This window comes from Diorhabda sublineata, chromosome 10, assembly GCF_026230105.1.
Source record: "Diorhabda sublineata isolate icDioSubl1.1 chromosome 10, icDioSubl1.1, whole genome shotgun sequence".
Classification (NCBI taxonomy): Eukaryota; Metazoa; Arthropoda; class Insecta; order Coleoptera; family Chrysomelidae; genus Diorhabda; species Diorhabda sublineata.
In genome coordinates, this window is record NC_079483.1 from 20,983,314 (window position 1) to 20,998,735 (window position 15,422).

General features: G+C 29.0%; 1 protein-coding gene across 1 annotated transcript in view; it reads left to right on the plus strand.

Annotated features, from left to right (window-relative positions):
- Positions 1-900: 900 nt before the first annotated feature.
- LOC130449896 (putative ammonium transporter 2) overlaps positions 901-15,422 on the plus strand; it is a 146,672-nt gene continuing 132,150 nt past the window's right edge. Inside the window, exon 1 of the mRNA XM_056787962.1 lies at positions 901-1,027. Coding sequence (XP_056643940.1) covers positions 901-1,027 — 127 coding nt within the window. The remainder of the gene's footprint in view (positions 1,028-15,422) is intronic.

A 15,422-nucleotide genomic window follows, 5' to 3' on the forward strand; every position in this document is an offset into this window, starting at 1 on the left:
TTATTAAAAAAAAACTAGTTTTAAAACAGAAGAGACCTAAAATCAAGAACACTTAGAAACATTTATATATAGAATTTGATGACTTTATATCGGAATCAGGATTAATTAGGCTTAAAAATGATCCTTGTTTATACCTCTATCATAACCATTGCTTAGAAACTTATTTTCTACTTCATGCTGATGACATTATTATTTCCAGTAACAATGAAACTGATATGTAGAGTTTAGAATAAAACCTGTCAAGAAAATTTGAGATACAAGAACAAGGAAATATGAGTGGATTTTTAGGTATTAGTGTTAAAATTACAACAGATTGACTTTATTTAAATTGAAAGGACTATCTTAAAAATGTTCCAATTAAATTTAGAATACAATATTGTGAAAGATCAAGAATTCCTATAAATAATACTTTGAATGGAGTTAAAACTGAAACAAACCTGATCATCAAATATTAAGTTGCGCATTGTATGTGACATTTATAAAATCTACAATATTAATTTTCGTATTTTTTTTTTTGATAAAACGAATGAAACTAAAATATGAAGAAATTCTTTCTTTTGCTTTTGAAAAATAGTCTGGAATAAGCTAAAGTATATTGGATTCAGAATGATGTATCGCATATAAAATCTTATTCAAACAACCTTATTTCTGAAAATGTTCATTTTTCAAATCACATCAAAAATTATTTTTATTCACTGCATGGATTTTTCATTCTGCACAGTTCACTAAGAAATTATCGTATAGATTTCAGTATAACAAAGAAAGAAATGTGTGCTGTATAATTTACTTTACATTCAAGTAGATTTAATAGTCGTCTTTTGAATATTTAGTTGTTTACGAACACAAGTCACGATTTTCTACAGTTACTTTCAATATTTGAGAACAGGTATTACGACGAAAATGTCTTCAAATACTTCGTACGGGTTTGTAGGGGAAAATGTAACAATTTCTTGGTTATATGCAATCAACTTGGAAGATGCAAATTGGGTTATTACTAGTTCATTCATGATATTTACAATGCAAACTGGTGAGTATGTCATATTACTTTGATTCACGGGCTCCAGAAATTTTATAGCAAATAGTCAAGGCATTTACCTGAGAAACTTTGTGATTCAATATTTATTCGTAGAAATTACTTTGTATCCTATATTAGTTACTACTTCAGGGGCGATTTAACTATTTTAAATTTAATTATTATTAAGTTATTTTGTCTAAGAGATATTCTCCAACTGTTGAATTGCCGTTGGTGCAGTTTATTGAGATAAAAAGTTTTCTGTGGTATTGTATGTCCGACTCGAAATTCTTGTTTCCATGTAAATTATCTAGATCCAAACTACGCTTATCGCTTATACTTCTTGAAAGGTCCATATCACGTATTGAAAAATTTGGTTATTATGCTGTACTGGTAAATTGAATAAACAGGTGTAGACAACAGAAGCGATTAACACGAGATCCTCAGTACTCACTACAGACACTGTCGCAAGCTTGAACGAATTCAGTATAAAATTACAGGTGATGGAATTGCCTGAATTTGATGGTAATTATAATAATTAGCTAGAATTTGGGGACTGCAATTCCCTAATCTATCAAAATCAGCGATATAAAAAGGTTTCATTATCCTCACGCACACTTATGTTGCGGTCCTCTGGTGGTGGCCTAGAGTTTTCTGAAGCGAATTACGCAGCTGGTTGGGTTCAATTAGCGAAAAACAATAATATTCACATTTTAGTGAATCATGTGAATGATTTTTTCGTTTAAGTCAAATGAATGAAGAGTCGTCTCAATTACTTGACAACGCATCAAAACATTCAAGGGTATAGAAAGTTCTCAAAGAATCCTTTGAAAATAGGGATACTTGAATAGACTATTTCATTTAATTCATATTCATTTCATTTATATATATTTATTATTATCATTAAATGGGTTAAATACCAAAAAAATTGTCACTTTTTTGATTGGCACAAACATTATATTCAGAATTGTGTAGATTTTCAAATACTAAGTGTTAATGATTGTGTACAGGGAGGAAAGGAACTGTACTGTTCACGTCACGATCATTCCATAGAACAATATTGTTTATATTCTTGTAAAATCAAACAAATGTTACTTAGTCCATGTACTTCTGGGTGTAGGAAATCAAAGTAGAATCGTTATCATAAAATATTTTTATCCTTAAAGCGAAAACCTAAGCGCCAGCCTGATATTAAAAGTGAAAATTGTAAATGTATTAACGAATATACAGCTTTATGGACATGCTAAAGGTTAACGATGTGAAAAGTCAACATTCGTATTTTTTACTACCAAAGAAAGTAATGATACCCCCAAATTATGCATTGTTTTGTAACTTTCATGCATAGTCACTTCCGGCTATTTTTTAAATGACATACAAGTGCAAATATACAACCCTATTTTTTTTGTGTCATTATTCAATACAATTGCATGATCGCAGAAGATACCAAAAAGTGTAGCGTATGTGCTTAATAAATCCTGAACAACGATCTCTTTAGCGTATTTTATGTGGTGAAACTCGTATGACTCGATAGAAGCTTATAAATTAACTACCGTTATATATGTGTATCTCATTCAGTGAATAACGCAATTTCGATACCGATTGAGATTGCTAGGTATCTAAAAAAGAATCACTTTATATTACGTTAATAGAATTCCAATTAAACAGAAGTTTTATCATGAATTTATTCAACCGATGAAAGCGATTACATAGATTTTCGCACGCGTAAAAACACGCAAACGTTAATTTCAATTTGGAATGCTCAAACCGAGCACGATGTTTCTCTTATTTATTTAAATGATTTCTATTCGTGACGTTAATTAATAAACACTGTTTCTTACGTTTTTAATTTATTAAAATAGTATAAATTACACTTAACTTCCTTACAATAATTCAATTATCACTATTAACTAACTAACTCAAATTATTTATTAAAATTTTTCGATTACTTTGCTAATTCGTTCTGTCACTACGACTATTTATTATCAACTAAACTGCGCTACAGAAACTCCTTATATATGCCCCAGAAGAATTCTAAAAACTTCTAGGAAATAACAAAACAAATGAAAAAATAGACCTTTCTAGAAATTATTTGGAAGAAAAAATATAAATAAACCGCCTGCTATAAGTTATATAAAAAAATATCAAGGGAATTCCGGGTATTTCAATCGTATATCAAAGGTTGTCGCTTTTGCCGTATTTTAGAATTCCAAAATAGCCGGACAGGGCCGGCTTAAGGACCCATTTCAAGAACTTGTTGGTAACAATATCATGAATTCTATCAACAAAAAAGTTACTAATCGATGTTTTTTGTTTCAAACCTCTAAAAATAATAAACTTTTGTGCCTTTTGATGACAGAATTTGAAGAGTTTGCCCATAAATCTATAAGATACTACGGAACATGTATGTATTCTAGAAGGCAAGTTGATGACGATGATAGATGAAATTATTACCTATCGAGAAGGTCTGGGTATCCAGGCCAAATGAAAAGCCTAAAAATGAACCAGATTTTCATGGAACCAATTAGAAATGTCATTTCAGAACAGAATCCTCCTTTCATATTAGACTACAACCAGATATCTGACCTTTTTGAAAATGTCTACGGTTCATCTGATCCAACAAGTATTATGAAGAACTATACAAATGATTTTAATCAATATACATGCTAACTAAAATTTACCCTTTCTTTGAGCACAGATGCTCTAAACTCAAGAAGAAACTGTTTTCTCAGCTACAATTAAACATATCAGAAATAGAAAGTGAATCATCTCAAATAAAATTTAATTAACTGAACCAATAATTTACTTTGATATATTTTTCTCTTTCTTCTATTTCTCTCTGCATTTTCATGGATCTTACATCTTTTCAACAATGGAATAGCAATAATATATGGAAAAATCTCTCCACGTTGCAGAAATCACGATCCTTACAAACCTAGAAGCCGTAGCTATCGAACTACACACTAATCAAAAAGTAAATATCTGCAATGTATACAGGGTGATTCATTAAGAATGTCCAATCTCTGAACTGTAGATTCTAGACCGCAAAATATGATGATTCAGCTCAACAAGCCTTATGCAAATATGACTAGTTTACGAGATACGTGGGGTGTTCAAAGTTTAAACTTAAATTTTGATTTTCACAATAATTTTTTATGTTTTCACAATTTCTCTTTGAAAATTGGCAATTTTACGTTTTTTGGCATGAGGAATCATAATTTGCACTTTAATTTAAGATTGCTAATAGAGGGCGCTAGTTACACTTGTTTGTGTTAATTAAATCAAAGTAAACTTTTTTTGGGCTAAACTTACAACTAAAATAATAAAATAATATTAAAAAGCATTAAATTCTACAAAAAAAAGTTACTCTTCTTTGATTCGTGTAAGTCAATCGGTTATCGAGTTATTTGCTTCTAAAAAGTTCAATATATTTTAATTTTTTCATAAAAAAATTTTGTTATTCCTTAAATATGTAACAATAACAAATTTGTAGACAAAAATGAAAAACTTCAATGCAAATGCTCAAAATGAACACCATTTACTTCAATACACTTTATGATCCGCTTTCGTAAAGATCTCTTAATATCAAAATCACATTCGTGAATTAAGCCGTGGTTTAATTTTTCGATGAAGAAGATGAAATTTTAATTTGTGTTACGGAGAATCCAGATATCAGTATGGTGGAATATATGGGTATATAATAGGTCCTTTTGAACTGCCAACCAATTTAAATGAACCTCTTTTTTGGACCGCATCGATGGATTGGTCGTGGAAGTGAGTTTGCTTGGCCACCAACAGGCCCTGATTTAAATCCTTTGGATTTTTCAATTTGGTCGCAAATGAAGGCATTAGTTTACAAAGAAAAAATTACTTCTCTTCCATAACTGTGACAGAAAATAGAAGAAGCCGCGGATGTAATTAAAAATAATAGACAAGGATTATTTGATATTAAGAGTAGTGTAGTGAAGTAAATGGTGGGCATTTTGAGCATTTGCTTTGAAGTTTTTCATTTTTGTTTACAAATTTGTTATTGTTACATACCTGTATTTAAGGAATAATAAAAATTTTTTATGAAAAAATTAAAATTTATTGAACTTTTTAGAAGCAAATAACTCGATAACCGATTGAGTTACACGAATCAAAGAAGAGTAACTTTTTTTTATAGAATTTAACGCTTTTTAATATTTTTTTATTATTTTAGTTGTAAGTTTAGCCCAAAAAAAGTTTACTTTGATTTAATTAACACAAACAAGAGTAACTAGCGCCCTCTATTAACAATCCTAAATTAGAGTGAAAATTATGATTCCTCATGCCAAAAAACGTGAGATTTCCAATTTTTAAATAAAAATTATGAAAACATAAAAAATTGTTGCGAAAATTTAAATTTAAACGTATCTCGGAAACTAACAATAATAAAATAAATAAATCTTCTCCTAGCTTCCAACAAACGATTAATATTACTGAAAACGACAGCAAACAAAGAATGGGGTGCAGATCGACAGACATTATTAACACCGAACACTTATTCGATCAAAACTAGACTATGGATCAATTGTATATTTAACAGCAAACAAATCGCTTCTGAAAAAACTGGACAGCTTTCATAATTCAGTTTTACGTTTGATAACAGGTGCATCCAAAACTAAAACAGTGGAAAGCCTGTACTGCGAATTAGGGCAACCATCTTTAGGAGACAGAAGAATATATTTAAGCCTTACGTATGCAGCCAAACTAAAATCCAATCCAACCCTCTAAAACTGCTTCTCCAAGAAATTCCCAAATCTTTCTTTAAATAAACTCAGAACCCTGAAACCTTTCTATGCTAGAATTAGATTATATCTAAGTGAATTGCCTTCCTATCGAATCTTCTCAGACTCTACCATGGACAAGCTCCTCCAGCACCATCCACTTTCGCTGCTGAATTACATGCAATATATCAAGCTAAACATATCGCCGCTTCATCAAATGAACATAATCACATCATACTCACAGAATAGTGATAGTGCGCGACCTTTTCAATTACTGCTGATATTAAATCAATCCTGAAGCGTTAAGTGCTCAATAAATGAGAGAAAAAATGGTCAACGTCCACACATAAACTTCGTGAAGTAAAATCATGGTCAATACTACCGAAAAATCGCAGAGATGAAATTGTTCTAACACGTCTCTGTCTACGCCATACGCGACTGACCCATAGCTACTTATTTGATGCGAAACCTGAACCAAAATGTATCAAATGCAATTGCAAATTGACTATAACATAAACATAATCGTAGAATGTCCATCTCTCAACTCAGAAAGATCATCATCAAATCTACCACTGCGCATTCTGTAATAAAAAAAATGATTACAGAATATAAGGATTAAGAAATTTATTCAATGTCCATTAGGGTATTTGAACTGTATAACACCTTCTCCTCCAAAATAACCAAACAATAATCAATACTGTGCAAGATTACAGAAATACAGTCCAAATACTGATAATATGGAGGTTTTATCTTTCTTCAAGTATTGGTGTCAATCCTTGCGAAGATATTTCATTCATCTCTATTAATAATATTTTTTAGGAAAATGTTTGTTTCAATTATTTTTATATTTGGTTCTAAGGCTTTAGAACATTATTTGGAAGCAAAATTGAGTAATAAAAACATGAAGCTAATGACATTGTAATCGAATCCATATCTGAAACTTTAAATATATCGGTTTTTGCCAAAGGGCTGGGAATAATCAATGTCGTTTTTGTCTCCGTATTTGAGGATTATTTACGAAAAGTGAGCAGAATCTAGAGATTTTTCTGCCTAGAATCATCCAAAGCCGTAATTTTATTATTGTCGAGTATTTTACTCAAAATTCGGTTATCTTCACTTAATGTTAAAACGGAATCGGAGTTTGCTTTTGCTATAACTGATATAGCATCAATATCTTTCGGATTCTCTGTGTTTGTTTTTGAATTTAGAAGTTTAATAAGGTTTTATATAAATTTTAAATTTTAAATAATGCATCGGCAACGTAATTTTCTTCGCCTTTTTTGTATTTTATTTTATTTGAAAATCAAATTCTTTTAGTTTTAATTTCCTCTTATTAAACGTTGATTGGGTTCTTTAAAAGAACGTAGCCAGACGAGTGGCTTATGGTCAGTTTCAATAATGAATTTTTTCAAAATCAATATGGTCGGAAGTTTTCATTAGTATAGCTAAAAGTTCTTTTTCGATTGTAAAACCAAAGCTGAATCAAGTGTTTGAGAGTAAATTGCTATAGGATCAGAATCTTGTGAAAGTACACTACCTAGAACGATATTAGAAGCGTTAAGTTAACGTAAATGTTTTTGTATAATCGCGATATGCTGAAGTTGGACAATTACAAAGAAGTTGTTTATACTTTTGAAAAGCATTGATATATTCTTATTCATTCGAATCTAATTTAGTTCTTTCTTTAATATATCTATTTATCGGCTAGGTTACTTTGACGACATTCTGTTTGAATTTGCGATAATATGAGAGCATACCAAGAAATGATTTTATTTGTTTTTCATTCTTAGGTGAAGGACAACTATGAATTGATTTGATTTTATCTGGATTTAGTGAAAAACCATTGGTTTTAACATGGCCTAAGAAGGCTTCTTTTTTTCTAAAGAATTCAGACTTATCTAATTAAACTGTCAAATTCTATTTTTATAATTCACTAAATATTTGTTTTATTTGTTGGATATGGCCTTTTTTTGAAATTTTGGAAAGATAACTACATCATCCATGTATACAAAACATGACTTATAGAAAATAGGACGAAGAATTGTGACCATGACATGTTGAAATATTACAGGAGCGTTTTTTAAACCGAATGGCATATGTATATACGTCGTAGCTATTATCTACTGTAAAAGTAGTTTTTTTCAATTTGGTGAGAACCTGGTGCTAGATCTAAAGTAGAAAAATGATTACTTCGACCAAGATTGTCGAGAATTTCATCGATGCGAGGAAAGGGGTACTCTTCAATAGTTTTTTTATTCAATTTCCGATAGTAGGAAAGTTGTACGGAGATACCTTGTCTGATAATTTCATTATCTAAGAGTTTCTGAATCTAATTTGAAATTTTCTGTTTCAAATTATAGGGGTATTAATATGATTTTGCGATAAATGGGTATATCATCGACGGTTCATATTTAATGTTTAACAAAGTGAGTAAATTTAAGTCTGAATTTTCATTCATATTTTTGAATTTTTTGCAAAGAGAAATTATTGTATCTTTTTCTGCTGGATTAATGTGATCTGCATCTGCATCTTGTTTTTGTAATTTCAACAAGTGTCTTATCTTCATTTTGTTTCTGGTTTTTCAGTTTGGAGAATTGGTGGTATCCTTGCTTGTTCATGATAGTATTACTCTTAGATATTATAGGGTATTACTGATGTGGAAGTATTCCTGTTGTTGTCGATTGTTGACCTTGATTCATATAGTTTGGCTAACAAACAATTTTTTTTATTTTTCACTATCTTGATTTCACCGTTTTAAGATTTTAATATATATTTAAAAGCGGAACTTTTATTAGTCTAATGAAATTGTTTTTACTAATGTTTTTACTGAATCTGCTAAGCTGACTAACAGCAAACCGACATACTCTTTGGAAATTAAATGATTTTGATTTTAAAGGAGTCTTTGATATAATTATCATTGTTATAATCATAAGATTTTCTCAAAATTTCAGTTAACTACTTAGTAAGAGGTTCACTCGGAGTGTTAATTGATTCTACAACGGGTCTTGCTGATAGAGTAAGCTTATGAATTTTTGTTCAACCATAGAATTTAGCAGAAATATCTTCTGAGTGTATTTGTCAATTATTTTTTGTGGATAATTTTTTTTATTAATTCATTTTGATTAATAGTGGTTTTGAGAGTTCTTTATAAGATGTATTATTGTCTTCCACAGCAATTCTTATTTAATTTATGTTATTAATATTTATTATTGTTATACTTTTATAGACATTTTTATATTTGACTTGACCATACTTTCCAGTCTACGGATACATAAGTATTCGGAAGGTCGGAAATATTTAGAGTTAGTACAATTTCTTATTCCTTAGACCTCCAATACATGTTTATTCTTCTAAATGTTCTTGATTTTAGGTTTCTTCTGTTTTAAAATTAGTTTTTTCTCGCCAATAATATTATGAGTGGTTTTTTATCAGGAACGTGGCAAGGAAACACCAAAGTGGACTCAATATATTTTCCGAGCTTTCAGTTATTTATGTATTCATCGTCTGGGAAAGAATTGATTAAAATTTCCGGTGACTTTTGATATTATTAAAACTTGTGAAAACTCTTAAACTCATAGAATTCAACATTCAATACATATTTGGATAGTACCAAAAAAATTAGATGCTTCGCAAAAGCCAAAATTCCGACTTGTTGCGGACTAAATGCAATCACAATTGGAGATCGTTATCCATTACCGGACATACAACGTTACTAGCTTTTAACATAGAAAACGGGCACTATGAATATGTGCTGATGCCGATGGGTTTGAAAGGACCTCCTTCGACCTTTCAAAGAGTTGTAGACAATATATTAAGAGGTATACAAAACGAGAAATGTTTGGTGTATCTTGACGATATAATTCTGTTCAGTATCAATTTAGAGGAGCACCTTAACAACCTAAAGAAAGTTTGTAATAGACTAAGAGAGTCTAATTAAGAATTGATAGATCCGAATTTTTACGAAAAGAAGTAGCATATCTTGGCCACATTGTAACGTCAGAAGGTGTAAAACAGAAAAAAATCTGGCAATTCAAAAATTTCCTATACCAAAAAAATTTTTTCAAAATTAACTAAACCATTATCAAAGAGATAAAAAAAGATGCAATTATCAATATAAAAGATCCTAATTATGTCGAAGGTTTTGAAATGTGTAAAAATCTGTTAATGAATGAGTCAATACTTCAATATCCAGATTTCACAAAACTTTTCAACTTAACCACTTTGGGTACTGTTCTAAGCCAAGGGAAAATAGGCTCTGACCTAAACGACTCCAGTTAATATTCTCACTCAAAGATCCAAGCTCAAAGCTTGTTAGATGCCGCTTGGAACTTGAAGAATATGTTCACAATATTGTTTACAAAAAAGGACTTCAAACACTTATAGTGATTGTTTATCTCGAATTCAAATAAATATTAACGAAGCAGAATCACAGAAACTTCAGTGTTTAAGAATTTATTATATTATATGGACAAATTTAAAAAAGTGTTATCAGAATGCTTTGATGATAATGAATCTTTAATAGTTAAAACAGATAACAATATTGAGATTAATGTAGATAATGATGACCGTCTTACTGTTCATACAAATCATAATAATCCGGTAATAAGTACATCAATTTCAGATTCCGCGGTAAATGTTGGTAATAATATTTTCAGAAGTAAATTCTGAGCTAGCCGCACCGCACCTACTATAATAAAACTTTATGAAACTAAACAAAATTATTTTACCATCATCTGGAAACAATTTTGAGCAAGATGTCATTAATTTTTTAAAAGAATGTTTACTACCTAAATCGAAGATCCTATTTGTTGAAAATTCTGTTATAGAAGAGTCATTAAAAACGCATAAAAAATTCATTACACAGCATCCAGAATCAAATGAAATCATTGAAAGATTTAATTTGACAATTATTAAACATATAAGACTTTTAAACAATCAAAAACATACAAAAAATGAGCCTATCGAAAATAAAATAATTTACGCACTATTAGCTTATTCTATCTCTATCTTCATTCTGTAACAATTTTGAAACCTAAATAGTAACACATCTTTTCATATAGAAATAGATCAAAGAATTGTTGATGATTATGTTGGGATTATGGATTAGATAATGGTATATTTATGAGAAAACTAGATACGTTATCAATTGGAAGATTATTTTATTTCTATTAGAGTTTCGGAGGTATGTCCTTACAATGTTGATGATCGAAGAGAACTAAATTACCTATTACCTGAACTTAATACATTTTGAATTTCATTATCTAATCTATACATAAATCTATACCTGGTTTTATTACCTGTATCTCGAAAACCTTTTTTTCTTTATTTTAGGAAATGCCAAAATATATTCTTTGACAAGGTTAAAATGTGTTTAACACATGTTTTAAATTAGAAAACTTCACTTCCGTAATCTTAGTGTAATCAATATTATAAAAGTGCAATATCTTAAAAGAGACGGATTTTTGCATTCAATATTCTCACACGTCCTCTCAAAAATTAATCTCTTTCATTCATAAGTTACACTAGTTAAAAACCATATTTCTAATATTAATCGACATACCTTCCGTTAACTCTTTGTCTGGAACGGTTATCAACCGCTTATATAGTGATTCATCTGCCTTCACGATAAGGGAAACCTAAAAAATACCTTCTAGTTCAAAAATAAAAAAAATACAATTATAATATTATATCTAGACATTATTTATTAAGCCTAATCATTTTTGCTGTCAACTCCAGGAATTTGACCTTTGGTATTGGCTTCGTCAGCATATCTGCAATTTTCTCACCTGTTGAAATATGTTTAACAATTATAGTCTTTTTCTCACACTGTTCTCGAGAGAAATGATATTTGATATCAATATGCTTGAATCATTTGTGGTTTGTAGAATTATTAGATATGCTAATACATCCGTTGTTATCTTCATGTATTAAGATAGGTTCTTTGGTTTGAAGGTTTATACCTGATGCTAAAATCTATCAAACAACTTAAATAAATAATCCGTTGTTCCCTTCTTCTTAGAGTATAGATTAGGATTTTCATTATCGTTTCCTTCCCAATTAGAGTCAACTTATCCTGTAAACATTTTATCATATGTTTTCTTCACATGTTTTAAGTCTATAGTACCTCATAAGTACCCAAATACTCGTTTTAAACATTCCCACATTTCTTGGTTATTTTAATTCATATATCTGCTTAATATTATACACACATACATACATACATACATACATATATATATATATATATATATATATATATATATATATATATATATATATATATATATTGCTTTAATATATGTGCTAGTGTTGTTTCTTCATTTTGTCTAGTAGCCCTAATAACTGAGAAGAGTTTTACCTCTTTTAATTTTAAAATAAAATTGGTTCTTTCGAACACCAAGTAGTTTTGCTACACTTTTTGCTCAAAGATATTGTATAATACAGTAAAAATTTGTTTTGTTGAGAATGCCCGTTTCGCATAACTTAAATACGAATGGGACAAATATTCAATTAACACATTTTTCGTGGTTGATTCTGATTTCTTCCACTTGTTTCCACTGGTTCCGGTTTATCCATGAATCACTTCTAGTTCTCTTAAAAGACTACGGATTCTAAACTTTCACGCATTATAATTTTCATCATTTCAGAAGGTTGAATATTACTTTTCGATTTTAAAGTACCCATACTGTTTGTGGAACAATAATTTCAATAATTGGAAATAGTTATTTTCACTGAAAATAACTTCTGGTAATATAGGGGATATTGAAGACCCCATTGGTGTTCCCAAAAATTTATTGATAATTTTTATTATTACATATAACAATACATATGTATTGTTAAAAATGAATGTTACTAATTCTAAATCTGAGCTTCTTTATTAAGTTTGTAGTTTTCACTTATATGCTACATTTATGTTTTAAGGCATATATTTAAGAAAACATTACTAAATAGGGATATTACATCCAATCCTAATAATACATGATTCGGTGGTAATATCATATAATTGAAAGTTTCTTTGATTTTGAAGGATTCTTTTATATAACAATCATTGTGATAATCTTGAGATTTAGTCAAAATTTCAGTTAACCAATTTGTAAAGGAGTTCAATGGAAGTGTTAATTGATGCTACAATGGGTCGAGCTGATAGAATGAATGAATTTTTGGTGAACAGTATATACATATATAAATTTATTTAATTTCTTATTTCTAAGACCTTTTAATATTGTTTATGTTTCTAGATTTCCTTGATTTTAGGTCTTTTCTGTTTCCAAATTAGTTTTTCAAATAATTTTCAAAAGATAGAAATAAATTGACGTTTAGACTTCTTTAAAGTCTTTTTAAGCAGTTTTTGTGTTTCGAATAGATGAACATTTAGTTTCAGGATCTGATAGTTGGATAGATCTATCAGCCAAACTTATTATCACTGATCTCTTTGGTGACATAGGATGACACAAATTGAAGTTTAAATATCTTGAGGACCAAGTTGGCTTCATATACCATTCTGTTCTTATGTTATTGTTAATTTTATATAATGTGACGTTTTCAATGATAAAAATTGAATTTTTTATTTATGTTTTCAATTTGATTCTTTGGTACGGCAGTAATGCATTCATCAACATATCTGAATAAGAATGGAATATTTATATCAAGTTTGCTTAGGATAGTTTCTTCAAGATCTTCCATTATTAATTGTGCTATCATACTTGTTTTTTGTGCCATTTTTTTATTAATATTATTTTCACAATATTGATAGGAATATTTGTATCGAAAAAAACCAAATATAACGAATTAAATACATATTCGTTAGGAATTTTGATTTTTTTTTTGAAATCCTATGTGTTTTTTATATAGTATTTGTTTTCATCTAAAATTTGTTTCAAAATATTTTTCAAATAATTAGTTAATGGGTAAGAGGGGTGTGAATACTTAAAACGATCGATCGAAGGGGAATGTCAGGTTTGTGCAGTTATTTCAAGGGGCATTGGGAATTTTTAATTTTTTCGCATCTGATTGCAAAATAAAAAGTTGTTCCCCCAAGATCGAACTAGTTCATTATTTTTCTCTTGATAAAAATTCGTAGGAAATTGTTTAATTTTTTTGTAAGTTGTTTTATCATTCAATGATTTTAACATTTGATTATTATAATCTCCTGATTTCATGATAACATAAATAAAGTATCAGACCTTATTTTATTTTGAATTTCGTTATTTAGATGATTGGTGTTGCATTAAATATTTCATAAGATATTTTTCACAAGTAATTCTTTGTCAATAGAAATATTTTTTGCAAAATTGGGACCTAAAGATAAAACTTCTTTCACTTCATTTGGTATGACAGTATCAGTTAAATTTTCTATCCATTTTGATTTTATTTGTATTTTCAGCAATAGGTTGTTGTTTCAATTTCCTCAATATTTTTTCCTTTGCACTATCATAAAGTGATTCAGTTCATTCTCGATGTGTTTCTTCAAATTTTTGGAAAATATCAATAGGAATTACTTCATTCATTTTAACTGTTATGGTTTTAAATAATTTTTGTTATTTTCTTGTTGGAGTAATTGATTAGGAAAATTAATGAGAGATTTCATGGAATGGGATTTCAAAGAAAAAAACAAAGTATAAAAATTCCTAATGAATATATATTTATTCCGTTAGATGAGGTTTTTTTATAAGCAAATATTCCTATTACCATTGTGAAAAATATATTAATAAAAAAATGGGACAAAATTAAAGAATATATAGAAATACCTCAAAACGATTTTATAGGAGCTATACACTCACAACTTATAAACAAATTAATGGTTGCGCTACGGGGGCTTCCATTTCAAGTGTTATAGCCAATTAATAAACGAAGATCTAAGCAAACTCGATATAAATATTCAATTCACAATCGAGGTCGAGCAAAATAATAAAATCAATTTTGTTGATGTAACAATATATAAAATTAACAATAGCATAAGAACAGAATGCTATAAGAAACCAATTTGGCACTCAAGAAATTTGAATTATTTCACAAAAATGATCAGAGTGTAGCTATCAAATCCCGAATTAGATGCTTAGCTATTCAAAAAGCGAAAACTGCATTGAAAGGAAATAATTATTCTGAAAATTTATAAATAACACATTCTAGAAAAGCATAAACATATACTACAATCAATTAAAAAACAAAACAAACAAAACATCAAAACATAAAATATTTTTCAGTACCATAGGTACAAGCACTTTCCCAACAATTACTATAAGTCATGAAGGATATAATATATTCTCCAAATATTTCACTACTTTAAAATCTAAAACACCAAAAAATCAAAGAAGTAATATTATACAAGGTGATTAATCGAGAATGTCCAATCTCTGAATTCTAGATTCTAGACCTCAAAATATGATGATTACGCTCAACATGCCTTATGCAAATATTGCTAGTTTCCGAGATACGGGGTGTTCAAAGTTTAAATTTAAATTTTGATTTTCGCAATAATTTTTTATGTTTTCACAATTTCTCTTCGAAAATTGGCATTTTCACGTTTTTTGACATAAGGAATCATAATTTGTACTCTAATTTAACATTGCTAATAGAGGGCGCTAGTTACACTTGTTTGTATTAATTAAATTAAAGTAAACTTTTTTTGGACTAAACTTAGAACTAAAATAATGAAATAATATCCA